We start from the raw sequence: 26,910 nt of genomic DNA on the forward strand, positions 1-26,910 counted from the left end.
CTCTATAAACTGGGCACTTCCCCCTCCAAGCCTGAACTTGCTGTTAAAACCCCCTAAAAGCCTCGCTTTTGGATTTTCCTTCTATGAACGTCAATTTTCTACAATGTCAGACAATAGTTAACATCTACAATGTCAGACTTTTTCCTCTATGAACGTCAATTTCCTGTTTTGGTCAGAGAATTTAGACTTAAATTTTCCAAACGAGAACTGTTATTACTCGTAGGTTTTCAGAGGAATAGAAATTATTGTGTCAAATTGAGAATTGATCCAGAAAAAGAAGTCTGAACTGCAACCTTTTAGGAGGAGAAGTTTGAGTCTTATTTAATTATTTTGGATAGATAAAACTAATATTGTTTTAGATGATAGTAAACCAGAGTAAAAGGAACTGAGAAAATATTGGGGTAGTGATTCGTGAAGCTGAGTGGAAACACTAAACTCTATTGAAAGAAAGACAAATAGTGTCATGTTTTGTTATAGCAGAAGGTTATTTGACATTTTTTTTTTTAAATCAGACCAATTGATATTTTATGTCCAAAAAATGGATGGTCCGTACAAATTTCTGGACCTGAAACCCTGAGTTTATTATTGAGAAGAAGTTGAACTGCCAACGAAAAAAGTGGCTCCGTGGCGGAGTACTCGATGCTCTTGCTTATTTTATTTCTTGAAACAATCCCATTTTCATCTCTCAATCCTCGTAATTCATCGAATTTTCGGAGATTCATCACCTTCCTAATCTCTCCAGGTAACTTCCCCAACTCTCCGCCATTTTAGATTTCACTAGTCTCTTCCAATTTATGAACATGGAAATCCCTCTCTCATGCTACCAAAACTATCTTTATGATCGCGTTCAATGTAACTCCACTTCCTACGTCTCTCTGCGTTTCTCATATTTTGACCTTTTTAGGGAGAGATTTTTTCTTTGTAATCGAAGAAAATGCCGTAATTCACTTCGTTGGATCAAGTGCTCTTCCTTTGAACAAGGTCTACGCCCACGGCCCCAACCTAAACCTTCCAAACTTGATCCGGGTGTTCATAAAATAACCCCTTTGAAGGAGACCCATGTTATGCAATCCAGTGTTGGGATCTGTAGTCAGATAGAGAAGCTGGTTTTGTGTAAAAAGTATCGAGATGCACTCGAGATGTTTGAAATTTTTGAACTGGAAGGTGGTTTTCATGCTGGTAACACTACGCTCGATGCGTTGATTAATGCTTGTGTTGAGTTGAAATCTATAAGAGGAGTGAAGAAGTTGTGTAATTACATGGTTGATAATGGATTTGAACCAGATCAATACATGAGGAACAGGGTTCTACTTATGCATGTGAAATGTGGGATGATGATTGATGCTTGTAGACTGTTTGATCAAATGCCTGAGAGGAATGCGGTTTCGTGGAATACTATAATTTCCGGGCATGTAGACTCTGGAAATTATGTTGAAGCGTTTAGATTGTTCATTTTGATGTGGGAAGAGTATTATGATTGTGGGCCTCGTACCTTTGCTACAATGATACGAGCATCGGCTGGTTTGGAACTTATTTTTCCTGGTAGGCAATTGCATTCATGTGCGATAAAAGCAGATCTAGGACAGGACATTTTTGTTTCCTGTGCGCTGATTGATATGTACAGCAAGTGTGGAAGCCTTGAAGATGCTCATTGTGTTTTTGATGAGATGCCCGATAAGACAATAGTTGGATGGAATTCAATTATAGCTGGTTACGCACTCCATGGCTACAGTGAGGAAGCTCTGGATCTATACTATGAGATGCGTGACTCCGGTATTAAGATGGACCATTTCACCTTTTCTATAATTATAAGAATATGCTCGAGATTGGCATCGGTAGCATGTGCTAAGCAAGCGCATGCGAGTTTAGTTCGTAATGGCTTTGGGTTAGATGTAGTAGCTAATACAGCCCTTGTGGATTTCTATAGCAAATGGGGAAAAGTAGATGATGCTAGGCATGTTTTTGACAGGATGTCTTGTAGAAACATAATATCATGGAATGCTTTGATTGCTGGATATGGGAATCATGGTCGTGGGGTGGAAGCCATCGATATGTTTGAGAAGATGCTTCGGGAAGGCAAGATACCAAACCATGTGACATTTCTTGCTGTTTTATCTGCTTGTAGTATTTCCGGTTTGTTTGAACGTGGATGGGAAATTTTTCAATCAATGACTAGAGATCACAAGATTAAACCGCGTGCTATGCATTACGCGTGCATGATTGAATTGCTAGGTCGAGAAGGGCTGTTAGACGAAGCCTATGCCCTTATAAGGAAAGCTCCATTTCAACCAACAGCAAATATGTGGGCTGCATTGCTTAGAGCTTGTAGAGTTCATGGAAACCTAGAACTTGGGAAGTTTGCTGCTGAGAAACTGTATGGGATGGAACCTGAGAAGCTTAGTAATTATATTGTGCTTTTAAACATATATAACAGTTCTGGTAAGTTAAAGGAAGCAGCTGATGTTGTTCAGACATTAAAAAGAAAGGGCTTAAGAATGCTTCCAGCATGCAGTTGGATTGAAGTTAATAACCAGCCTCATGCATTCCTGTCTGGGGATAAACACCATGTCCAAATAGAAAAAGTAGTGGGAAAAGTGGATGAGTTAATGTTGAAGATCTCAAAGCTTGGTTATGTACCTGAAGAACAGAACTTTATGCTTCCAGATGTTGATGAACATGAAGAAAAGATACAAATGTACCACAGTGAGAAATTGGCAATAGCTTATGGACTTCTAAACACTTTAGAGCAAACACCATTGCAGATTGTGCAAAGCCATCGCATTTGCAGTGACTGCCATTTTGTGATTAAACTGATTGCTATGATAACCAAACGTGAAATTGTGATAAGAGATGCTAGCAGATTTCATCATTTCAGAGATGGGAGTTGCTCTTGTGGAGACTATTGGTGATGCTGGTAAAATCTATATTGCTTACTCTTCCATCCAATAAACATGATATATTGTACATTACATTCATTTTCAATGAGGTTATAATGAAATGAATTTATAACATACACTCTTGAATGTTACATTGTTCTTCAACTTCTCTAAGCATCAGTAGGGCAGAGAACTGCTAGAAATTTAATATTTTGGATAGATGGGGCACCCTGAAATTTGAACCTGGGTAATTAGAAAGAACAGAGAAGAAAAGGGGTTTTCATTTATAATCAAACTTCATGAATTGATTCATTATTTACAACGTTAAAACTTGCCAAATCCTAGAAGAAGGGAAAAAATCATCATTGGCCCAATTTGGACTTTTGAAGCTGAGTTTGTGGTAAGTAATTTGCCGTAAATAATCAAACAATGACACTCCAGAAAAGCCTATCAAATAAAAAAGACTAGTTAAAAAAGATGAAAATGAATATGAAGAAGAATCTACAGAACTTGGATCTTGTTTGAAGTAGATGAATTTGGGAAATTTTGGGTATTTTTGTACATAAGCTAAATCTACTAAATTTCTTCTATCTGGGTTTGTGAATGTATGTTATTTTCTGGTGTTTTATTCTTCAACTCGTTCCTTGAATTAGTAGTGCCACTTATCTCAAGGATTCTGATGTATTTAAGTTCCATAGAAAAACGAGCACACAATATTTCTGAGGATACTTCGCAGCAAGTCTTGGCTTTCAGCCGCAGTGTACATGAAAATCTGGAAGGGTATGATCCTGAAGGCATTTGTTTTTGTTTTTGTTTTGTTCTTTTTTTTTGTATTTTCATTTAACGGAAATAATTTTTTTAGATATCATTTGAATTAAGAATGTTAAGACATGGGAATTACATCAAGTAATCATTCTCCGTAACTGTTGAAGTTTGTCACTGATGCAATTGAATTCTATCACACTTAAAATTATATTTTGTCAATTTATATCAGAAAAATATAATGCTTCACTTTCATCTTTAACCTTCTGTTTTGGTTCTTCTATGAAGGTTGAAATATGATGAGAATGCAAGTATTTATTGATCTCATTATATTGTTATGGTGGCTTGGTATTGTTATTTTGTTTCCTCAAGTGTATGCCTAATGCATAAAAACGTTTTTTAGGCTTGTGCATTTGGGAGGCAAACCTCAAAGTACGGTACAATTGTAAGCTTTCAAGGGAAAAGCTCATGCTTCGATACACTGAGATTAGAAGTTTGATAGTTATATGACGACTACAATCTTACTTGAACAGAATTTGTTCTATAGGTTGTACAATTGTGTCTTTGAATTCCAAATAGTTGTACAATGGGTGGAATAATACAACCAACAAATAGTTATATGATGGCTATGACCTTACTTGAATAGGATCTGTTTTATAGGTTTTACATCCGTGTCCTTGAGTTCCAAATAGTTATATGATGCAACTAATAGTTGTCTGCATATTCTTCAAATGTGGTAGTCCAATTTTGAATGCGTTGGATATGCAACGCTGGTTGTGGTAACATAGCCTTTTAAGCACTTCTATCACTAAACCTTATGAAATATACAGAAAACAAAAAGAAAAGCTTCATAGTCTTGCAATGGATGGATACTTGATTTTGTTTTTCGGTAGGTTCATAGAATCAAAATTTTCTAATTAACTTGAGGATTATGCCTCACTTCTCTTGAAGAAAGAGCCTCAATATTAGCCCTTAACTCTTTTGAAATGTTGGATATGCTTTTAAATAAGCAGAATTTCTTTTTCCTTACTGCAATGTTTGGAGTTCCTCAGTTGCTTTCTTCTATCAGGTGCTTGGCCTGTTCTAATTGATGACTTCGTCGAGCACATGTACAGGTTCATTTTAGAGGTTTTTACAGAAGCAACAAGTTTGAAGTTAAATGTAATTATATAGTTCTGGCTTGTATATCATTTTAGGTCTTCGTTATTAGCATGGTTCGTTATTAGCACTAACACTTGGTCTGCTGATAATCATTATGCAGGCGGTCAGAATCTAATAGTCTCAAAGTTATGTTGTAATTGTGGAGACTCAGAATCACAGTCAGGTGTATTTGAAGATTCTCTTTAAGTATAGATTACGTTCAATTGTCAGAAAAAAAAATACTATTCTACGTATTGGATTTCCATGGGATCCAGTAAGCCTTGTTTTACTGGTTTGTATTTTGTCAGGATTAAAGTTTTTCCCTGGTTTGAAGAGGAAATTACCTGGGGACATGCAAATGGATGGCATTGTGTCTCTGTGTGATCCTAGAGCCGGCGCCATGGAGTTGAGTCCTGTTGCGAGCATCAAGAAAAGTAGATTTATGGCTTGCAAGCCAGTAAACTTGGAGATAAACTTACCATCATGTACTGCAGATGAGAGCATAGAGATGGTTCAACATAATAGTACAGTAGGTTCCAAATCTCCATGATCTGTTGAAGGTCGTCTGTCGAAAGGTTTTGCTGGACTTTTCTTGACACGTTTGTTCTTAAGATTGGACCAAGAAAGGAAAGCATCATTCGCATGAGCACGAGCGATTTATCCCTTGTGATATTTTTACAGGTTGTATGATCTACAATGTGGTTATATCTTTCATTTTTGTTGTGGTACAGCATTTTTCATCAGACGAGTCGATGATTTGGCAGCAAGAACAAAGGATTGATTATGTTTCAATTGAGGGAAGAGAAATTATTGATTTGGCTTTACGTTGTAATTAGTCTGTTTCAATCCAAAGAACGAATAAGAATCTACATAGGTTGTGTTTTATTCTACTCTTCTTATCATTCTATTTGGCTTTAAATGATGTGATTCAATTTGGAGATTGTTGCGCTGTCTTCATTGTCTTCTCTATCTTCGTTTCAATCTGATCCAAAAATGAGTTTGAATTTGCTCCCAGAACATCTTCTCATATAGATTGGAGAGTGTGCTTGATTCACCGACTAATATTCATTATTGATGTTTGTACATTTATTAATGAATTTTATTTTTCTCTCTTTTATCTTTTGCATATTTAGTGAAGAACTCCATTTTACAATTCTCCACTTCAAATACAGATTGACTTTTAAATTTTAATATATTAACTTCAGACTTCATAACTCAACTTTTAATGTCTCAAATGTTGTCTTTATTTCTATTACTCTCTCTCAAACTATATATTGGAATAAAAAGGAAAAAGAAAAACAATTAGGTAATCCCAACACTAAAAGAAATAATTTGTTATCAATATTTTTTATAAGTAACAAACAACTTACTATTCAACATAAACATCAAAACAGAGGTCTAAAATCGTAAATTCCTTGTAGATAGCCATATAAATAATACCAAAAAGTTGAAAGGAGAAACAGAAATAGATGGGGATTGTTTCTGGTGTCATTACAGAGTAAATTTTCAGTTTCTAAGATGGACCAAATAGATCACAAGGGAAGAGGTTTGCTTGGAAATTGCATCTTCTTACAAGGATACAGTCCAATATGAATGGAATTTGCAGTGTATTGGAAGCAAGGAAAAATGTTGGAGAGCAAAGGAATTTGTTTGTATGACTTGCATTCCCTTTGTGGAGTATACCCCGTTGTAGCTCTAATGACATCACAACAAAATGGTATAGCAGAATGTAATAACAAATCTCATAAGGAAATTATGAATGTCATGTTGTTAAGTTCTGGATTGTCTGATAACATGTGGGGGAAGCTGTGTTTTCTGCCTATTTTATTCTTAACAGAGTACCTCACAAGAAACTGGATAAGGCACCTTACAAACTCTAGAAAGGATATGCACCTAATCTCTCTTATCTAACGGTGTGGGGTGATAACTTGTAGAAATACAAGTTATTGTCTCTTAAAAGTTGGAACAATTAGGATTCTTAATGATAAAAACATATTTATCTTAATGAAAAATGCATAGAGTTCTTCAAACACATCATTAACTCTTGCAAAAGTATACTTCTTGGTAAAATTGCTTCACTAATGCATCTTATTACAGGATTTCAAGAAAATTCACTAAGTGTTGTAGGCCAAGCTAACGCAAGGGTGTGCGTCCGAAGTTGTCCAACGTAGAAAAGATACATTGGTTCGCGTTGTTCCTGTCAAATCACCACTTGTGAGTATGGGCATCTGACTATCGATGTTTGAAAAGCATCTAAACTGGCAGGCGGTTGACTAGGGCATGGAAATTAATGTTGTCTTATCATAAGTTGTTGAGAAAAATGCCTATAAATAAGAAGACTTGTAGCCAAAGAAAAGGGACACCATTCTTAGAGAAACAATAGAACTTAGATCATAGTTGCTCTGTTGTTGTAAGAAGAAGATAGGAGGAAAAGAATCATTGTCAATGTTGAACAAGGAGAGTTGTTGAAGACTAAGTTCGAGAGAGAATTCTTCATCATTTCTTCACCAAGTTGGTTGCACACGCATTTGAAACTAGCTAAAGAGGACAAGAGATTGAACTCTGCGGCTTGACTTCTTCCCTTTCTTTCATTTGATTTTTCGTTTTCAATTTCATGTGATTAAGTGTGATTGTTGTAAAGACAATTTCAATCTTCAAAGTTCAATCTTACATTTGATCCACCCACTTTTGTCTCTATGTTTACATTTTAATGTATGTGATTGACGCATTCCTGACTTGTTGCATGCTTAATTTCCGAGCTTTAATCATCTTGATCACTTGGTTGAAGTTATAAATCAGTTAAACTATTTGAGAGAATAGGATAGCTAGAGAACGCATTGAGTCAGAACACACAGTATATTTAGAGATGAAAATACTTGTGTTTTAATACTTTCCGTGAACAACGCATGCACCCTAGAGATAGAAACATATGTGTCATTCACATTGAGAAATGTTGAATAATATAATCAAAGGAACAGAAACCTAATGCATCTACATACATTTGGTTCGTAAACAAGCATTCTTATTACCTTCACTTCACCCTTACACCTTCACACACGTGTTCATCTCACTTGGAATCAACGCATATCCCAAACATCTAGCACCACTCATTCATAAATCCCTCATTTCACTTGAACTCTTATATCCTTTTGTATACGTGCATTGAGAATAATGTAGATAAACCTCTCCTGCATTTATCTAGGATCTTTCCGCAACTGAAGCAACGCAAGGTCTGCATTAGTTTATCATAAAATCCTTGTGTTCGACCCTTACCAGGAATCTAAGTTAGATTTATACTCGGAAAAGCTTGAACGCATTATAGAAAGTGTAACACATCATCTCAGCAGATCACCTAATCTCCTCACTTAGAGAAATGATTCACCATTCATCTTCATCTATTTCAACCTCGCTTTTCACCCTTACTTACATGCACTGTTAGACAAATCACAAGGCATGGGGATGTTTGGCTAAGGTTCCATATCCTGCATTCAAGATACCTACGGTAGGATCTAAAACTTTTGATTGTGTGTTTATTGGTCATGCACAAAGTAGCATTGCATACAAATTTCTATGCTTAAATGATAGATCTGTGTGTGAATATAGGGATGCATAATTTTTTTAGCATGTTTTTCCTTTGAAAAAGGGAAACACTGAAACGGTTAGAATAGCTAATTGTGAGAATGATTTTGATTCCATGTCTTTCTTGTCTAATAGTATGCATGATATAGCTTCAAGTAGTATGTCTGACATTGTAAATGTTAACAACACGGATAGAATTCCTATTATAGAACCAAGAAGAAGTAAGAGACAGAGAATTGAGCAAAATTTTGGTCCTGATTTTTTAACTTCTTTTTTTAGTTGAGAGGCCAAATGATATTGACTATCAGTTTGCATGTATGTAGCTTATAAATGAGGCTCCTAAATCTTACCAAGAAACCTAAAGTTTTGTAGACTCTAACTTATGGAAGGAAGCTATTAAGAGTGAATTGGATTCTCTAATCATGAACCAATCTTGGAACTTAATAGATCTTCCAAAAGGAAGTAACCTATTAAGTGTAAATGGATTTTCAAAAGGAAAATGAGGCCAGATGGTTCGATTGAAAGATAGAAGGCTAGAATGGTCATACACAAAAACAAGGTGTTGATTATTTTGACACGTATTTCTTTTTAACAAAAATAGCTACTATTAGAGCATTGATTGCGTTGGCTGCTATCTATGGACTTCTGATTCACCAAATGGATGTAAAAATAGCATTTCTCAATGGTGATCTAGAAGAATAAATCTATATGGTACAGTCTGAAGGCTATATAGTAACCGATCAGGAAAACAAAGTATGTAAACTAAAAAAAAAAAAAAATCTCTTTATGGTCTTAAACAAGCTCCCAAACAATGGTATGAAAAATTCAATGATACTTTGATAAACAATGGTTTTGAGGTAAATTCTTCAGATACGTGTGTTTATTCAAAGTTGTTTGGAGTTGAATGTGTGATTATATGTTTGTATGTTGATGATATGTTCATCTTTGGAATAAACATAGAGATGATACGGAATAGCAAATTGTTAATATCTTTCCATTTCAAAATGAAAAATTTAGGGAAAACTGACGTAATACTTGGTGTTAAGATAAGAAAAACTGAAAATGGTTTTTCTCTGTGCCAATCACACTACATTGAAAAATTACTAAAGAAGTTTGATTGTTTTGATGATCCTCTTGCAAGAACTCCTTATGATGCTAGTATAAGTCTTAAGAAAAATAAAGGTGATTGTGTATCTCAGTCTGAGTATGCAAATATTATAGGTAGCGTTATGTTTTTAATGAACTATACTAGACCTGATAATGCATATGCTATTAGTAGATTGAGTAGATATGCACAAAATCCTGATAAGGATCATCGGAGTGTCCTTTGTCATCTGTTAAGATATCTTAAGGGAACAATGAATTATTGTTTGTATTTTAACAAATTTCCTGCTGTATTAGAAGGTTATTGTGATGCTAATTGGGTATCTGATAATGACGAAGTCAGTTCTACAAGTGGTTATATTTTTTTTACTCGAAGGAGGAGTAATATCATGGAAGTTTGCAAAACAGACATGCATAGCTAGATCTACTATAGAATTAGAATTTATTGCTCTAAAACTAGCAAGACATAAGGCTAAAAGGCTTAGTAGCCTACTAGGGGATATATCATTGTGTGGGACATCAATACCAGTATATGTACACTGTGATTCACAGGCTGCCATAGGTATTGCCAAGAATAGTGCATATAATGGCAAAATGAGACATATACATCTTAGACATGGAGTTGTGAAACAATTGTTCAAGGGAGGAATTATTTCCTTAGAGTTTGTGAGGTCTGAGAAAAATTTGGTTGACTCTTTGACTAAAGGCTTAACAAGGAAAATAATTTTAGAATCCTCAGTAAACATGGGGCTTAAACCTTATAGGATTCTATAACCCTTCATCTGAATAGTTTATCGTGATAGACTTAATGGTCCATAGCCCTCCATTTGGTATGGACTTGATGAAAAGAACTAAAACCTTTTAAAATTCCATAGCCCTTCTTTTAGGTGGTCCTGGTATGGACTTGATGGATGAGTGTAAAATCTTTGTAGCTCAGTTTTGAGTAGTTTGTCTTTGACATACTTGATGAAGTAGGTCCTAGTATGGCCTAGATGCAAAGTCTTCATAGCTCAGTTTTGAGTGGTCTATTGTGATAGACTTAGTGAAGCAATTAATGTGATTGTGAAGGTATGGTCGCCTTCTATGAAAGAGTTTAAAGGTCTCTTTCTAGAGCTTTCATGATGACCGGAGATTTATGTGTATGGCCATATTAAACACACTTTATATCGCATAATCAAGAGAAGGACTAGGAGTAAGACATATTGTAGGGGTCTCAACCAGTGTTATTGAAAGTTCAAGAGGTAGTTTACTCTCTCTAACAAGGTTGTTACCTTACTTCACTATACATTAATTCAAATCGTTAGATATAGATGTTTAAGTCTGATCTCCTTTATTTGCTCAGAACACTTATTTATTTTCAATTAAACTTTTTTTTTTACTTGTTAACTTTTTTGTAACAGTCATTTGTGAGGAATTGTTGGAAATGAATTTTGGGCTTAGACCCATAGGAAAAGTTAAGAGAGTGAGAAGTTTTGTCCCACATGAATAGATATAAAATTTCCTAGAAGGTATAAATACCAATGCATTCTAGATGAGAATCCAAAGTGAGTTAGTGGTGGAAATATAACCCTTTCACCACACGCGTGTGACGCCGCCACCGCCGTCGTTCGGTCAGACGGGTGGGCTTGGGTTCAAGTTCCCGCGCTTGCACGAAATTATTGTTGGGATTGGTGTCCTAATTCTCTGGAGTGTCGTTGTTTTGTAAAGATACACATTGTTCAATGAATAAAATAAGTCTTATTTAATTCTGGCATTTACTCATATACAATAAACAAAGCTCCTTGGTTATCTTATGTGAACTTAAGCATGTATATGTGACATACAAGTAGATCATACCTTAAGTGATAAGCTAAATCGGTATGTAGTATAAGGATTAAAGTGGGATACCTGATCTTGGTGACACTACGGATACGACCCGCTTTGTAAAGGTTTGCAAGTGTTGTAAACTACTACAGATGGTAGATCCTGACCATTCGTGTGGAGATGTGGAGCGGGAATGTCCTATACAAAGAGTTTGTATAAGATCTGGACCACGAGATGACTAGACTTTGTATATAACACCGTTGATGCTAGAGACTTGCATCTCACCTAAATGACCATAGGTGACACGACCTTAATCCTAAGTGTTTTGTGAACTCCTACCTTTGAGGGCGGTCCTTTGATTAGTATGGGTGAGAGTGGCCAGATTGCCAACTCAACATGTCTACCTTTTGGGGGACTTGTCTGATCTAGGAACCGGGAACTCAATCCACAAAATGGAATTCATTTCTTTCCCGAAGCAGAGATAAGTAGAGAGATTGCTTCTTGAAGGGCTAATTCCAGGGATTGAACATAGTGGTCACATCTTCTTTTTAGAAGAGAAGACTCAGTCATAGTGGGACTATGACTTATGTTCGTTAGAGGGATCAGTGGTACTTAAAGAGACAAATGTAACTACAGGGGCATAACGGTTATTGGCCCAGCAATACTTACGAGTGATCTGTGAAGGTTTGTCACACTATTGATTGGTTAAGATGGACACATAATATATCTGTAGTGAGGAGAGTTCAGCTGTCGGTCTTTAGTGGAGTGTCTGGCAGTTAATGGATGGTGGATCCTGTGACTAAAGAGTTTAGTCAGTTATTCACGTACCGTTGGAGCTTTGGATCTACAGGTCTATGAGGTCCTCTTGGTAGCTTGGATTTCTGTTGAGGATCAGTTCTTGGTGTTGATTTGAAATGTTCAAATTGACAATAGGTATTTTGATTATATATGATATAATCGGTATGATGTATAAGATACATCTAGTGGAGGATTGATGTAAATGAGATTTACATTAAGTACCATGGAATAGAAAAAGAACTATGGTTTATATGTTTCATGAGATGAAATATTAACACTATAGGTTATAAATATAGTATGATAAGTTGGTTATTATTTATATCTATAATAATATTCATTATTGGATAATTAATACTTGTTCTTTTAATTACCAAAGTAATGGGTGAGTTTAAAAGGAAATTGGTTTCCTATTTGAAAAAAAAAAAAAAATTTACAAAAGTTTGAAAAGGATTTTGAGTTTTCTCTCAGTGAAAAGAAACTCACATAAGTCGTCAAGTAAATACATATTTACTAAACGACAGCTGGACAAGCTAAACGATCGTGCAATGTTTACTAAACGATCGCATAGCTTTGCTAGATGATCGCTGACCCATGGTACACGATCGTGTAGAGTTTGTATGCGACAGACCGAGCTAAACGATCGCATAGCTTTTGCTAGACGATCGCATAGCTTTATCTAAACGATTGGGCATCGACCTATATGATAGGTCTCAGCCTTCTCCCACTTGTTCAGTCGTGTACATGATCTTTCTTTCCTCCGTTCGTCTGCCTCACACCAAGACCGAACAGAGCCCACCCCTGTCTCTTATACACATCTAGATGTGTATAAGAGACAGGTAGTGCAGGTCGTTCGCTGTTCTGGAGTAGCTCGTGACTGAGGAGATCGTTGAGGATGAGCACAAAGTGTTCATGCTATGTTGCTGCGGTGTTGCGGTCGTGTAGATCGGGAGTTCGAGGCTGATGTTGTTCTAGCATTCGTGCGCAACGAAGCGTCGAGAAACTTCTACCTATATGCGTAGAGTTTTACTTTCTGTATGCATATTTATTGTTCATGCTGTAATTTCTGGAAATATTTGTATAACCGTTTATTTTGAAGTCGACTGTAAATATATGTTAATTCATGATTATAATTTGGAATAGTCTTGTTTCGCTGCTCATGGAAATTTCATTTCTGATTTCCTTCAATTATTACTTATCCTTTTATTTATAAATTATTTTTTTATTTTATTTATAAATGAATTTTGACTGTTGGAATTTATGTCCATTGGAATTTCTGACGGACCTTTTCTTTCAGTCTATTGGTGTCTTCCTCTCACACATTATATAATACTGTTCAGATTTGTGAGAGAGGACACACACAGCTAAATTTCATTCCTTCCACTCTCTACTTGATTTCTATTATTCTGAGTAATCTTCTTATTGGTTCTAGTCCTTTTTCTGACGAGTGCACACCTAAATTTCGAGGTTGTATTAACCTTGGGAGCAATCGGCATAAGAGATTAGCACCGAGGTCGTGCCATATTTACTTTCAAGGCAGTGGTTCTTCCACGGCGCTGCAACTTTCGTGACATCTATTTCAACAGTTGTGTGTGCGTAAGTTGTTTAAAACAAAGATTTGAGTTCTCTATATAGGTTTTGATTGTTTTAATTTTAAAATGTAGATTTTTAAAGTTGCTAGACAGGTAAATAATATGCACTTCTATTCATGTTATAAGTAATACGATTGATATGATTTATGTTGGGATTAATGTCCTAATTCTCCCAGAGTCTCATTGTTTGTAATGATACACATTGTTTTGTGAATAAAATAACTGTTATTTCATTCTGGCATTTACTCATATCCAATAAATAAAGCTCCACGATTATCTTATGACTTAAGCATGTATATGTGATTTACAAGTGGATCATGAATTAAGTGATAACTTAAAAAGGTCTGTAGTATAAGAATTGAGGTGGGATACCTGATCCTGGTGACACTACGGATACGACCCGCTTTGTAGAGGTTTTGCAAGTATTGTAAACTACTACAAGTGGTAGATCCTGACCATTCATATGGAGACGTGCGAGTGGGGGTGTCCTATACAAAAAGTTTATATAAGACTGGACCATGAGATGATTAGACTCTATATATAACGTCGTTAATACTAGAGACTTACATGTCACCCAAACGACCATAGGTGACACGACCCCAATCCTGAGTATTTTGGGAACTCTGCCTTTGAGGGCGGTCCTTTGATTAGTATGGGTGAGAGTGACCAGATTGCCAACTCAACATACCTACCTTTTTGGGGACTTGTATGATCTGGGAGCTGGGAACTCAAAACACAAGATAGAATTCACTCCTTTCCCGAAGCAGGGATAAGTAGAGATTGCTCCCTTAAGGGCTGATTCCGAGACTTGAACATAGTGGCCACAGCTTCTCTTTGGAAGAGAGAACTTAGTCATAGTAGAACTATGATTTATGTTCATTAGAGGGATCAGTGGTACTTAAGGAGTTAGATGTAACTACAGGGGCATAACGGTTATTGGCCGAGTTGTACTTACGAGCGATTTGTGAAGGGTTGTCGCACTGCTGATTGGTTAAGATAGACACATAATATATCTATGGTAAGGAGAGTTCGGTTGTTGGTCTTTACTAAAGTGTCTGGCAGTTAACGAATGATGGATCCCATGACTAAAGAGTTTAGTCAGTTATTCACGTACTATTAGAGCTTCGAGCTACAGGTTCATAAGGTCCCCTTGGTAGCTCAATGGATTCATTTGAGGATTCGTTCTTGGTGTTGATTTGAAATGTTCAAATTGACAAGAGGTAATTAGATTATATATGATATTATCGGTATGATGTATGATATACATTTAGTGGAGGTTTAATGCAAATGAGATTTACATGGAATAGGAAAAGAGCTATAGTTTATATGTTTCATGAGATGAAATATTAAAACCATAGGTTATAAATATAGTATAATAAGTTGGTTATCATTTATATTTATAATAATAATTATTATTGGATAATTAACTCTTTTTCTCTTATAACCAATTGAGTGGAAGGTTATTGGTGGTTTAATGGTAACCGTGAGATAAAAGAAAAAAAAAATCTTAATTTTAGTAAGTTTTTCAAATTTGTGTTTTGAGATTTTTCTCTATCGAAAATAAACTCACGGAAGTTCTCAAGTAAATAGGATTTACTAAGTGACAACGTGGAGTAAGGTAAATGATCGTGGAGTGTTTGTAGGCAGCAGACACTTAGCTAAGCGATGAGTTAAACGATCGCTTAGCTTTTGTTAGATGATCATTTAGCTTTTCCTAAATGATTGGGCATCGACCTATACGATAGGTTTTGTCATCTCCCACTTGTTTAATCGTTTATACGATTGTTGTGTCCTCCGTCTTCTGCCTCAAATCAAGTCCACACAGAGTCCACCTTTTGGATTCTTACACCGAGAATACTAAGGTAGCCTTCTTGGTTGTGTCATACTCAACTCGACACCATCGAGGTTCTGTGGAGGCCGTTCGTGTTGTGTGGTTGTTCGTGATCGAGGTGATCGCTGAATTCGAGTGCGCGGTGTTCGTACAGTGTAGCGGTCGTGTTGGACAAGCATTCGGGTGTTGTTGTGTTCAAATGTTCGTGATCAAGGAGCTTGGCGATGAGTCTACGAAAGTGTGTAGCTTTTGTCCTTGAATTTATGTATTATCATGCTGTAATTTTGTAATTAATGCATAACCGTATGTTTCTGTTTATGACTATAGTTGTAAAGTTCATATATGATTGTAATTTGGATTGATCTTTTCGCAGTTCATTGATGCGTTATTTTATGAAGTGAAATTGTGGATGAAATGTGATTGTGAAAAATGCGTTGAGCACTCAAGTTTCCTCAGCGGAATCCAAGTGTAAACTTCACTGAGTTTCCTAGTAAGTCCAGGGTTGAACTCAGGGACTTTGGAAAATAGGTTGCGGTGGTATTTTTAGGAAAACTTTGCGATAACCAAATAAATAAATAGTTGTTGAGGTTCTTGTTTGTAGTAATGAAAAGTAAACAAATGCGGCAGAGTTTTAAAAGGGTTGAATAAACGGGAAATGCGATGAGTATGCGGTGAACGGGTTGAGAAAAGTTTCAGCTAACACTTCCTAGGATGCATTCATGCTATGCGGTCATGCAACATGTATACAACAGTAAATCACCTCTTACTGCGAATGCCACGGCTTTTAAGGCTAGAACGCATGCGATATATGTGATAAGTCTATCGGACCTACACATAAGCCTCTATTCTTATTTATGCGATGACAAAATGACATACATAATATCATTCCCATCTCTACGATGCATGTGATGCAGGTTGACAAATAGAGTTTATCTCTAAGTCTCTATCTCTTGTTTATGCGGTTCTAATCTTTCTCTCTCGAGTCTAGATTCTAACCTAGCTCTCTCGAGTCATTAGGTTCTTTCTTTAGACTTTATCTTAAGTAGCTCTAAAGGGGTATTGGGCGCAACATAAAACAAGACAATCGCAAGCAATAAACTTCCTAGGTCATGTTAGCTTAGTTCTTCTCAACCCATTCGACTAGTTAGCTACTCATGCATGCTAAGAGAGTAAACAGATGTAGAATAAGAACTTCCATTGTATAAATATAAAGATGAAGTACAAAATAACAATGCAAGGATAGAATAAAGAACCTGGTAGCAATCTCTTACTGCCCAGGCTTTTACTCTGTTTTCTCTTCGTGTTCAAAAAATAATCTCGCTCTCGCAAGAGTCGGCCCGCTCTCTGCTTTTACGCCTCAAGGTTCTCTCTCGAGTTGCTCTGAGCGATCTTTGGCGTCTTTACTCTTCTCGTGCTCCGCCTTAGAATAAAAAGGAAAAACTATGAACAAAGACGTGCTAAGCTAATTGATGAATTTTCTAACTGGTGAACCCCTTTTCTAAAGGATGCCTTTGGTATTTATTGGACTTCGGGGTGAAGGTGGCTTTTCTCTTATGATTGCTCAGATGGGAAAGCTTTAATTCCCTGACTGATGTGCCAAATATTTGTCACCGAAAAGCTGAATGTACTTGTATCGTTAGCAGCTATCAACTTAATTCGGATTCGACCGTGATCAACTTTCTATCCCATCGCGATTAATTATGCCTTTCACCTAGATGCACTCACCAAGTTGCAGCAATCCTACTTGAGCAAATGTTTGCGAACACAATCACCGCAAAGTCTTGCGGTAATGCTGCGCTCGACCAATGATTTCCTATGATCGCAATCTTCGCCTTGCGTCAACGCATATTCTACATAAATACACAAAAATCAGTTGTTCCTATGCGATGAACGCATGTGGCCACAATATAATAAATTTAATGCTTTTTGGACGTAATCTAACACATTTTATCAATGCAAGCCGGTATTGTTTAAGAACTTAGCACTATGATAACGTGCATTTCTGCCCGTTATCACTCATGGAAATCTTCGTGTTAGATTTCCTTCAATTTACAATATGATTGATATGATGATGTAAACTTATAGATGGTGACAATGTTTGGGATGTCAGAGATAAGGCCATGGACATTGATAGATCCAATAGTACAGAGCAGTGATGTGGTGATGAGAACGTTAGCTCGAAACTCCATGTCAGAGAAGTTAGCAGAAGACATCGATTCATCCATACGAAATATAATAGAAAATGCATACGAAGCCATTGACAAATTGGTAGATGTTTTGTTGGAGAATAAACAATCTCAGGAGATGAATTTAGATCTATTCTTTCGAAGTTCACTAACATTCCCTCAGACAACGAAATCCTAAAAAGTGCTTTTATACCTCAATTGGTCGAAGCTTAGATATCTTAATGTACAAGATAGGACATCAAATTATAACTATGTTGTGTATTTACACATTGTTGTCAACAGCAAGACCCTCAGGCACCGAACAGGACAGCAACAAATGGTCAGGTCACAACGGCCAAGCAAAGAATCGTAACCTGCAAAACAGAAGCTAGTTATAGGCTGAGTCGCGAGAGCTCACTCTCTTTAAGACGTTTTGCGGTTCTGCCCAAGTGTGCAAGCAGGTCAAGAATACTGCCCAGTCGTCCTCAGGATAAAACAACCCAAAAAGAAAATCCAATCGGAAATGCACTGTTATCGATCAGAGCACACACCCTTTCTGACTAAATGGAAGGAATGTAAGAATTGTGAATGGTGAATAGTGTGTCCCTGAACTGCTGAAGGCCACGCCTTTTATAGAAAAATAATCACATGTCATGTCCAACCAGACGGCGGCAACATGCGTGTGGAACGTCCACCAACCCACATTGGTCTATCTTCTCATTCTCTCCAAAACATGGGTTCCCTTTAGGGCCCAAACCCATAGCCCAAGGTTGTGGTATAAAAGGAAGGCTTCCATTTCAAAATTCTCCAATATGGGATTCTCCAACCAAAGGTTTGTTCCCTCTTATTTTTGAAAAATAAATTTTCACCCAACACACCAGAATAAAAGGTAGAGAGAGATCATAAGGGCTTAAACACATGTATAAATTAAATGTTGCAACTTTCAGTCATCCTTCATCTAATCTTCATGCACCATATACAAAAACATTTGACATATTTTGTCAAAATTGAAAAATAGATGAATCTAATACAGATAGAACCTAAATTATACACATTGTCATGAACAATATGTACTACAGGTAGGCAACTTAGAAATAGAAAAAACACGAAGATTGGTAACTCAGTTCGGTGCAATATCACTTACGTTCGGAGGTCGTGTGTCCAATGGAAAGAAATTTCACTACATAAAGAATTTAGCAATTGCAAATACTTATCTTATAGACTTCGTCTTCAGTAGCTCAAGTATAGCTTATTCTTCATTTTCAACTTAGGAGCAACTTAGGCTCCTCCTAAGTTTGAATTCTCCTCATTTCCATAATAACATTTTTCCAAGTTTTGTAGATGAGATCTTCTCAATATACTTGAGCTCTCTCTAAGTGTACTGTTGGATCTTCTCACCGTCTTAAACTAGCTTTTCCCAAATTTTAATTGAATTCCTCTCAATATAACATTAAAAAATATATATATATATATAACTCATTCTAAATTCTCACTTACTCTCTAAGTGTATGATTTGCTACACTCACAATAATCAAGTCAAGCCTAATTTGATTGTTGGAACAAACCCATGACAAGAAAAAATAAATTAAAGTCTTTAATCACGGTATATGAAGTTTGAGGTTTAGACAATTTCTAAACTCAAAACTCTCGTAATGTACCCACTTTTTTTAATAATAGCCTAACCTTAATATATATACCATATAAACATGAAAGTTGGTAAAGCAAAGGATAGATATGATGACTAATTTATTGATGATGAGATGATACATACATATATAATCATCACCCAACTCCCAACACACAAAAGAGGCAAAGGGAATGAAGAACTTTGTTTATTTATGTAAATTTATCCCTTTGCATGAGAGATAATGACTATGTTTTGAGCCACAGGATTCGTGTAGGACACACAGTGGCAGCAGAATATTGAGAAGGACAGTCAATGTTTCGAAGACATTTATCAAAGCAAAGAACCACTTCCGCCAACTGAGACTGAAGAAGGTACTTTAAGTTCAAGGTGCAGCGCAGAGCCGGCTTTCCAAAGCTTTTTGTTAGGGCAGTTTCAATGTCGGACTTTAGATAGCGCTTCCCATTGATGGGTTCCAGCCCAGATTTTTGAAGGGCTTGCTGCACGTCGCTTCTCCAGAAAAGGTAAAGAGCTAATCGGAAGTAATCGACGATTTGGAACGTTGGGGTTTCGAAACATGTGCCTCGTAAATTCCATGCTTCACTCCATACTGCTGGGTTTGAGCTTATTATCAAACTTGGCCAATCCTCATCTAGTTCTTTTCTTATGCTTGTGATCTGTTTCCAAATTATTACACACCAAATGATCCAATCTTTTTAGAGTTCAGTCATATGATTATGTTGAAGGTTTTATATTGAAAAAATAAAAGAGATTGATCTCTCAAAGATAAAAATAACTCGGGTTATTCTTCTCATTCGTTTTAATTTATGATTATCTAATATGGTGTCGAAAGGCTTCTGAAATCCAAATAAGAAAAAAGATCTAATCTAAGAATGTTGAATCTAGAAATGTACCATATTAGACTAACTTTGGGATTTCAATGACTTATAAAATAATTGCAAGCAAGTTAATGTTTGGGTATATTTTAGCTTTAGTACTGAATAAGTTTGGTTATCGTGTTTGGTAAATAAATACTAAATTATATAATAACTAAAATAAACCTACGATTTGTATTTTTCTTTATAATTTTTAAATGATTGTTTATAATGTTATATTTTGTTTGTTTTAGATTAGCTGTTAAGTAGTAGGAGAAAAGGGTTTAATTTCTTTTTTTTAAAAAAAAATAATATGGTATGATTTTTTTTTATAAAAAAAATGGTTCTTTTCAACCTAAGAAAAAATAGAAGATAGATTTTGGTTAGGTGAAAAAATTACTAGAGATATAAAATAAATATTAATTTTGAAGGATAAAACAAGCTAATAGAAAACTGATCTTATAAACTATATGAAATAAAATTTAATGGATTTAATCATAAAGCACAAAAAAATAAGTAAGATTCTTTCTTAATCACTTTTAACATTCTTGAAATCAACTCTATTCGCATTCTAAGAAAATAGGTTAAAGTTCACATATTGAGATGTAACTTCATGTTTATCCAATATATTGAAGCGATTTGAACTAATTTTTGGATTTTTTTTACAACACAAGGTTGATCAAGAACTATCAACTCTATATTTTTTTTATATTGACTTTTAAATTTTAAAAAATAAAAACTTTGAGATTGTTTTGCTAACGATCATAAACAAGACATTAAAACAATTGAACCAAATGTTTTATTTAATAACTTAAAAAAAATGGTGTTTAGTAATCATGAAGTATTGGATTGGACTCTTTTTACCACATGGAATTTAATAGGAATAATAGAGCTTTATTGAAGATGACATAAAATACACCCATAGAAATATTAAGTTGGGAAGGATCTTAGGGGTTTTTTTTCTCTAATTTATTTTTAGTGGAGGTTCTTGAATAATTTATTTGTTGATTCCTTGAAGGGGAGTATGCTAGAAAATAGATGTATGAAGAACCAAAATTTTATTCTAGCTAGGTATGGGATGATGTTGAAGATATTAACCCAATAGCTAGTTATGAAGTAAACTTAAAATTAATACCACATTATAGTAAAAATATATTTAAAAGGTGCAAGACTCTAAGTCATAATAGAACGCATACGTTTTGTTGAAGAAATTTGCTGCCAGAGCAACGACCAATAGGACGAGAATAGCTGCCAGCCCAAAGACCGTCGATGCTAAACCTCGACGACGTGGGTCTTAGACATATGACATTGCTGCAAGTTGCTGGTTGCCATTGCAATACAAGTTGATAATAATCAAATGGAACTGCTTTCATCTCCTCCAAATCATAGAAACTATGATCATTATTTTTTGATTCCATGAAAGCTAGTTCATACTTTAGCTCATTGAAGGCATCCTCATTTTTTATATCATCATCTTCTAACTCATCTAAAGCATCCCCTATTAAAAGATTCAACAACAAAATGCATAGGAGAAGAAATAAACTTTTCTTCTTAGACATCAACATATCTTCTAATAAGATAATTAAGATGTGTTTCTTTTAAGATAATTTCAAAACGTTATATTCTATTTATATAGTTTGTAATATTGGTATATGATTTTTATTATCCACATCAAGATTAGAGATTTGATTTCCACACTCTACATAACGAAATTAAAACAACCAAATTTAATTACAATTATTTCCATTATACAATCTGAAAACGATAATAATTATTGGGATATTTATTGAAAAATACCATATTTTGTCCATACTATCTATTTGCTATTAGAAACTAGCCAAGGAGAATCTTCTCCCCAATATAGGAGAAAACTACAAATTCTCCCTTCAAACTGTTGAGGTATGAAGCAATATATAGTAATCAGGTAATATATTTTAGTCAATTATATTATTTTTAAATATAATCATTGTTTAATTTTTTTTAAAAAAAAATCAAATGGTTAAATACGTTAGAAATGAAAATTTCCTTCTTAAAAGATAAAGGATACTGTTAACGACAAATGGCCTTTCACTTATCTTTACGACGGTATGATATTGTTCACCTTGGACTTATAAGTGCTCGTAACTTTATTTTTGTTTCACTAAAAAAAAAACCTTACAAACCATTAAGGATAGTTGTTCTTATTTATATAATCTCTCTTTTCTGAATCTAGTCAATGTGAGATTTTATTTTTACTGTATTTCTAATTATAGATATAATGTAGAGGTAGAAATTCAAACACATATAACTTGTAGGAATAGATGTGTATTTAATACCTTAATTAGTTTATCTATGTTTAACTTAATGAAAAACTTGAAGCTAAGAGAGTTTAATGTAAGTGTATATGAATTGATCATGATTGTTATATGAACATAGTTTAATAAATAAAGTATTAATATTATCATTCTAAAAATCGATGGTTTATATAATCATCAAACGCAAAAATTGGATAGGTATATGAATAAAAAAAATCGATGAAATATAGCAAATAAATGAGCATTTAATTTTTTTAGTTAGTAGAGAAATTTAATAATTAATCCAAAAAAATATTAAGGCATTTAAATTTCTTTTTTTCTCAAGTAGAATTATAAAGAAAGGGAATTCGAACCACAAATCTTATAGTTTCTAACATACTCATATGTCAATTGTCTGAATTAGCACGCATTTCAAGTATATGGTTTTATGTTATTATTTCTCAACTTTGTCTAGGAACTAAAAAGCTTTTCTTAGTTTTGTTTTCATTATCTATGATTGTCTTTGTCTTCTCATTCATCGCTATTTTAAAAACTATTTATGAAGCAACATAGAAAAAATTTGAACATCTTCTTTTATGAGTACAAATAAATTAGATCTTACGTATGCATGAATATTGATTGCTTAATGTTCCACGTCAATTTAAGATGAGTTTCCAAAGAAAACATCATATCTCTTGATGCAAAAATTTAGATAGAAAAAAAATATTTCTAATTTTTATGTGCTTCAACGATAAATTTATAATTTGAAAAAGATATAATCTATCACAAAAAAAAAAAAAAAAAAAAAAAAAAGTCAAAATTAGATATGAGAAGAAAGAAATCCAAAGTTCAGATCAAGTTCAAGTTGGAGTTATAATATTTATTATGGAGAGAGTGATAGTATGAAACCTTCAATTTGATTGATTTAGGTGGTATAATGTGCTGGTGATTACTTTAGTATTTAAGATTGTTGAAGTTTTGAAAGCTTAATCTTCTTGCAAAATTTATGAATAGTTTGAAGACTAAGCACTTGTCTTCATAAATCCCCTATTCTAATTTTTTATCGTGAGATTTTCAAATATAGAAAAATAAAAAGAGTTATTTATACCTTATAGTAAAATTTTAATTTTCTTTATAGAGGCTGATTGAAGTTTTTATCAGTAATAAAAATTGATAAAAGTCTATCACAGATAGATACTAATAAAAGTCTATAAATTTGATATTTTTTCTATTTGTGAAAATTTACCTTTTTTTATTTTGGAAAACCCCATCTTTCTTTCTACTATTTTGTAAAAATAAAAACTAGAATATTGTTGTTTTTTTTTTCTTTTTTTTTTTTCTTTTATACTTCAAATGGAATAGCAATAAAGGGAACAGAACCTCACAACTGAAGTCAAGGCACAAATAGACAGAACACTTACACAACCAAAAGAGTCATTAGAAAAACACTGGACAAATACACAATAAACCACATAAAAGAAAAGGCTTACATAACTCAAAGAAAAATGTCTCAAGATGAAGAGCTTACTTGAATCCTCTCATTAATAGAAGCCTTAAGCCACTAAGAACAATAAGGAAAAATCTTAGATCGCACAACCTGATTGCCCATCTTGGGAGGCCATAAGTAACCCTATGGATACAAATATTACCTCTATCCAAATATGATAAATAATATATCACACTAGAAAACTCCTTAAATCTTAAGCCCTAATCGATTGCTTGCACTAAAATGACAAATCTAGTCCAACTCAATGCTCCAACGAGAAATCCTCTGAGAACACCATCCCTAAAAAAGCAAATCCCCAAAATAGCTTGCCTAAAAGGGAAATCAAAGAATAAATGGTCCTGAGAGTCAACTTCATCAATGCAAATAACAAAACCTCTAGGTATATGAGCATACTACCAGCTATGGAGATCACACATCTTTCTATGACTAATTTTGAACAGTAAGCCAGGCCATAAAAGAGTATTTGGGAACATTACCTCCACACTAGAAGAGGTTAGCCCAAGGTGCCACATGATGTTTAGAACACAAAGACTTCTTGATACTAGAGACTAAAACACTTCAAAACTAAAGGGATCGAATTCTGTGTGAAGTGTACGAACGTCGGTGCCATTGAATATGTTTCAAATTTACAAAATAATAGAGAAGGATAAACATACAATTTAACTAAGTATATGATTACTATATAAAAAATGTACAGATAGTCAACTAAATATACGATGATGGGCACAACGATACTGACAAAAGAACTAACACAGAGAAATAGAAAAGAAAATAATACACATTATGTTAACCCAGTTCAGTATAAATTTACCTACATCTGGAGGGCACATGGCCCAAATTGAAAATAAGCTCAATAGTATTTAGAATGTTTACAAGAAGAACTACTTAACTGATAGAACAACTATCATGTAATACAGTAAACCTTAGATAGGCAATTTGTTTAGACTCCCCTAAACTTGATGTCTCAAGATCTTCTCACAGCTCGGGCTTCCCTTGAGTTTGTTACCTTTGGCTCGATTGATCTTGTAAATTTAAGCCCCCTCTAAACTCAATGTTTCTCTTCATGAATTCACCCACACACAGTAAAACCAGCAGACTTCTGCTTCTTCTTTTTCAGCAATAGCCGCACAAAAGAATAACAATCATATATTCAAAAAAACCTAAATGAAAACATTCGCATACTTTCTTTTATAACAACATCAACAAGGAAGATACAGACAAGGAAACCAGCATGATTACCGAAAAGGTAAGTGATCAAAACATTTAAAAAAAAAAAAAAAACCAGTTAGTCCAATACGAAGTCAACCAAAAAAGATCCAACATTTCAATAAACGAAAATTCACATGCCAAATAAAAACATTAACGATCTCCTCATTTGGCATAACTATTTTCTTTTATTGGCAATCATGAGATAACGCAAACAAACCAGTAGTCAGACAACAAGAAAGCCAACCATACTATTAGGATTGGTGTCCTAAATCTCTCTGTATTCTCGTAGCTTGTAAACATTGTATAAACAAATTGTTATTAATAACATGATTTTTATTTTATGAGCATATACTCAATCCAATAAACTAAGATTCTAGGTTATTTTATGTAATTTAAACATGTATATAGAGACATACAGGTAGATCATGTTTAAATGATAACCTAAACGATCTACAGTAGATGGATAAGGTTGGGTACCTTGTCCTGGTGACACTATGGATACGGCCCGCTTTGTAGATGTTATAAGAGTTGTAAAGTGCTAGAAATGATCTAATCCTGATCATTCATGTACAGACATGTAAGCAGGGGTATCTTATACAGAGATTTTGTATAAAATCGAACTACGAAATGACTAGTCTCATTATATAACATTATTAATAGTAGAGACTTACATTTCACTAGGATGACCATAGTTGACATGACCTGAATCCTGAGTGAGTTGTGAACTCCTACTATGAAGGCGATCCTTTGATTTATACGAGTGAGAGTAGCCAGATCGCCGATTTAATATGCCTACTTTTTTAGAGATTCGTCTCATTGGAGAGTTGGGAACACAGCTACACAAGACAAAACTCACTCTTTCCCTGAAGCCAGGATAAGTAAATAGATTGCTCTATTAGAGGCTGATTCCAGGACTTGAACAATGGCCCCACCGTGACTTAATATCCACATTTGTTGATATTTGTATCGACAAATGCTACTTCTTTTTAGGAAATCACACAAGGGAGCACAGACCCAGAAGTAAAATCGTGTTGAATGAGATTTTCAAAGAAACTACTGAATCTTCAACAAGAGTTATTGAAGAGCTTAGTACCTCAACAAGAGTTTTTGAAGTTGTTTTATCTACTAGGTCAAATCCACCTCAAGTGTTGAGGGAACCTCGACATAATGGAAGGGTTGTAAACCCACCTATTCACAATATGAGTTTAACTGAAATGCTAACTATGGTAATTGATGGTGAAGTTGAGGATCTTACAAGAAGGTAACGGAGGATGTTGACAGAGATGAATGGATCAAAGCCATAGATCTCGAGATGAAGTCAATGTACTTCAATTCTGTATGGGATCTTGTAGATCAACCTGATGGGGTTAAATCTATTGGTTATAAATGGATCTACAAGAGGAAACGGGGTGTTAATGGGAAGGTGCAAACCTTCAAAGCTAGACTGGTGGCAAAGGGTTATACCCAGGTAGAGGGAGTCGACTATGAGAGAATTTTCTTGCCTGTTGCCATGTTAAAGTCTATCCGGATCCTCTTATCCACTGGCTCATATTATGACTTGAGATTTTGCAAATGAATGTCAAGACTGCCTTTCTGAATGGCAATCTTGAGAAGACCATCCAACCCGAGGGATTCATAATCTGAGGTCAAGAGCAAAAAGTTTACAAGCTTAATCGGTTCATTTATGGACTGAAACAGGCATCTTGATCTTGGAATATAAGGTTTGATACTATGATCAAATCTTATGTCTTTGATGAAACCATTGATAAGCCTTG

At 34.8% G+C, this 26,910-nt stretch overlaps 2 protein-coding genes across 5 annotated transcripts; one reads left to right on the plus strand and one right to left on the minus strand.

Annotated features, from left to right (window-relative positions):
• Positions 1-376: 376 nt before the first annotated feature.
• On the plus strand, positions 377-5,699 carry LOC120079970 (pentatricopeptide repeat-containing protein At5g50390, chloroplastic). Of its 4 annotated transcripts, XM_039034463.1 has the most exons (6): positions 381-742; positions 905-2,914; positions 3,575-3,656; positions 4,708-4,799; positions 4,900-4,962; positions 5,087-5,699. In XM_039034463.1, the coding sequence occupies exon 2, from the start codon at positions 1,065-1,067 to the stop codon at positions 2,907-2,909; it is 1,845 nt and encodes a 614-aa protein (XP_038890391.1). In that variant the 5' UTR covers positions 381-742; positions 905-1,064; the 3' UTR covers positions 2,910-2,914; positions 3,575-3,656; positions 4,708-4,799; positions 4,900-4,962; positions 5,087-5,699. The 4 variants fall into 4 exon arrangements, with proteins under 4 accessions (XP_038890389.1, XP_038890390.1, XP_038890388.1 ...); XM_039034461.1 differs by having other exon boundaries at positions 377-2,914; positions 4,042-4,799; XM_039034462.1 differs by having other exon boundaries at positions 377-2,914; positions 4,754-4,799.
• Positions 5,700-19,458: 13,759 nt separating this feature from the next.
• LOC120079524 (ribonuclease MC-like) lies at positions 19,459-21,758 on the minus strand. The gene is made up of 2 exons (XM_039033736.1): positions 21,343-21,758; positions 19,459-19,948 (listed from the first exon to the last, which is right to left on the minus strand). The coding sequence occupies exons 1-2, from the start codon at positions 21,709-21,711 to the stop codon at positions 19,520-19,522; spliced, it is 798 nt and encodes a 265-aa protein (XP_038889664.1). The 5' UTR covers positions 21,712-21,758; the 3' UTR covers positions 19,459-19,519.
• Positions 21,759-26,910: the final 5,152 nt, after the last annotated feature.

This window comes from Benincasa hispida, chromosome 6 (genome assembly GCF_009727055.1).
Source record: "Benincasa hispida cultivar B227 chromosome 6, ASM972705v1, whole genome shotgun sequence".
NCBI classification, from domain to species: domain Eukaryota; kingdom Viridiplantae; phylum Streptophyta; class Magnoliopsida; order Cucurbitales; family Cucurbitaceae; genus Benincasa; species Benincasa hispida.

Coding starts and splice junctions, on each gene's coding strand:
- LOC120079524 (XM_039033736.1), bottom strand. CDS start 21,711: ATGTTGATGTCTAAGAAGAAAAGTTTATTTCTTCTCCTATGCATTTTG. Junction 19,949..21,342: donor GCAAATTTCTTCAACAAAAC/GTATGCGTTCTA, acceptor ATTTGGAAACAG/ATCACAAGCATAAGAAAAGA.
- LOC120079970 (XM_039034461.1), top strand. CDS start 795: ATGAACATGGAAATCCCTCTCTCATGCTACCAAAACTATCTTTATGAT.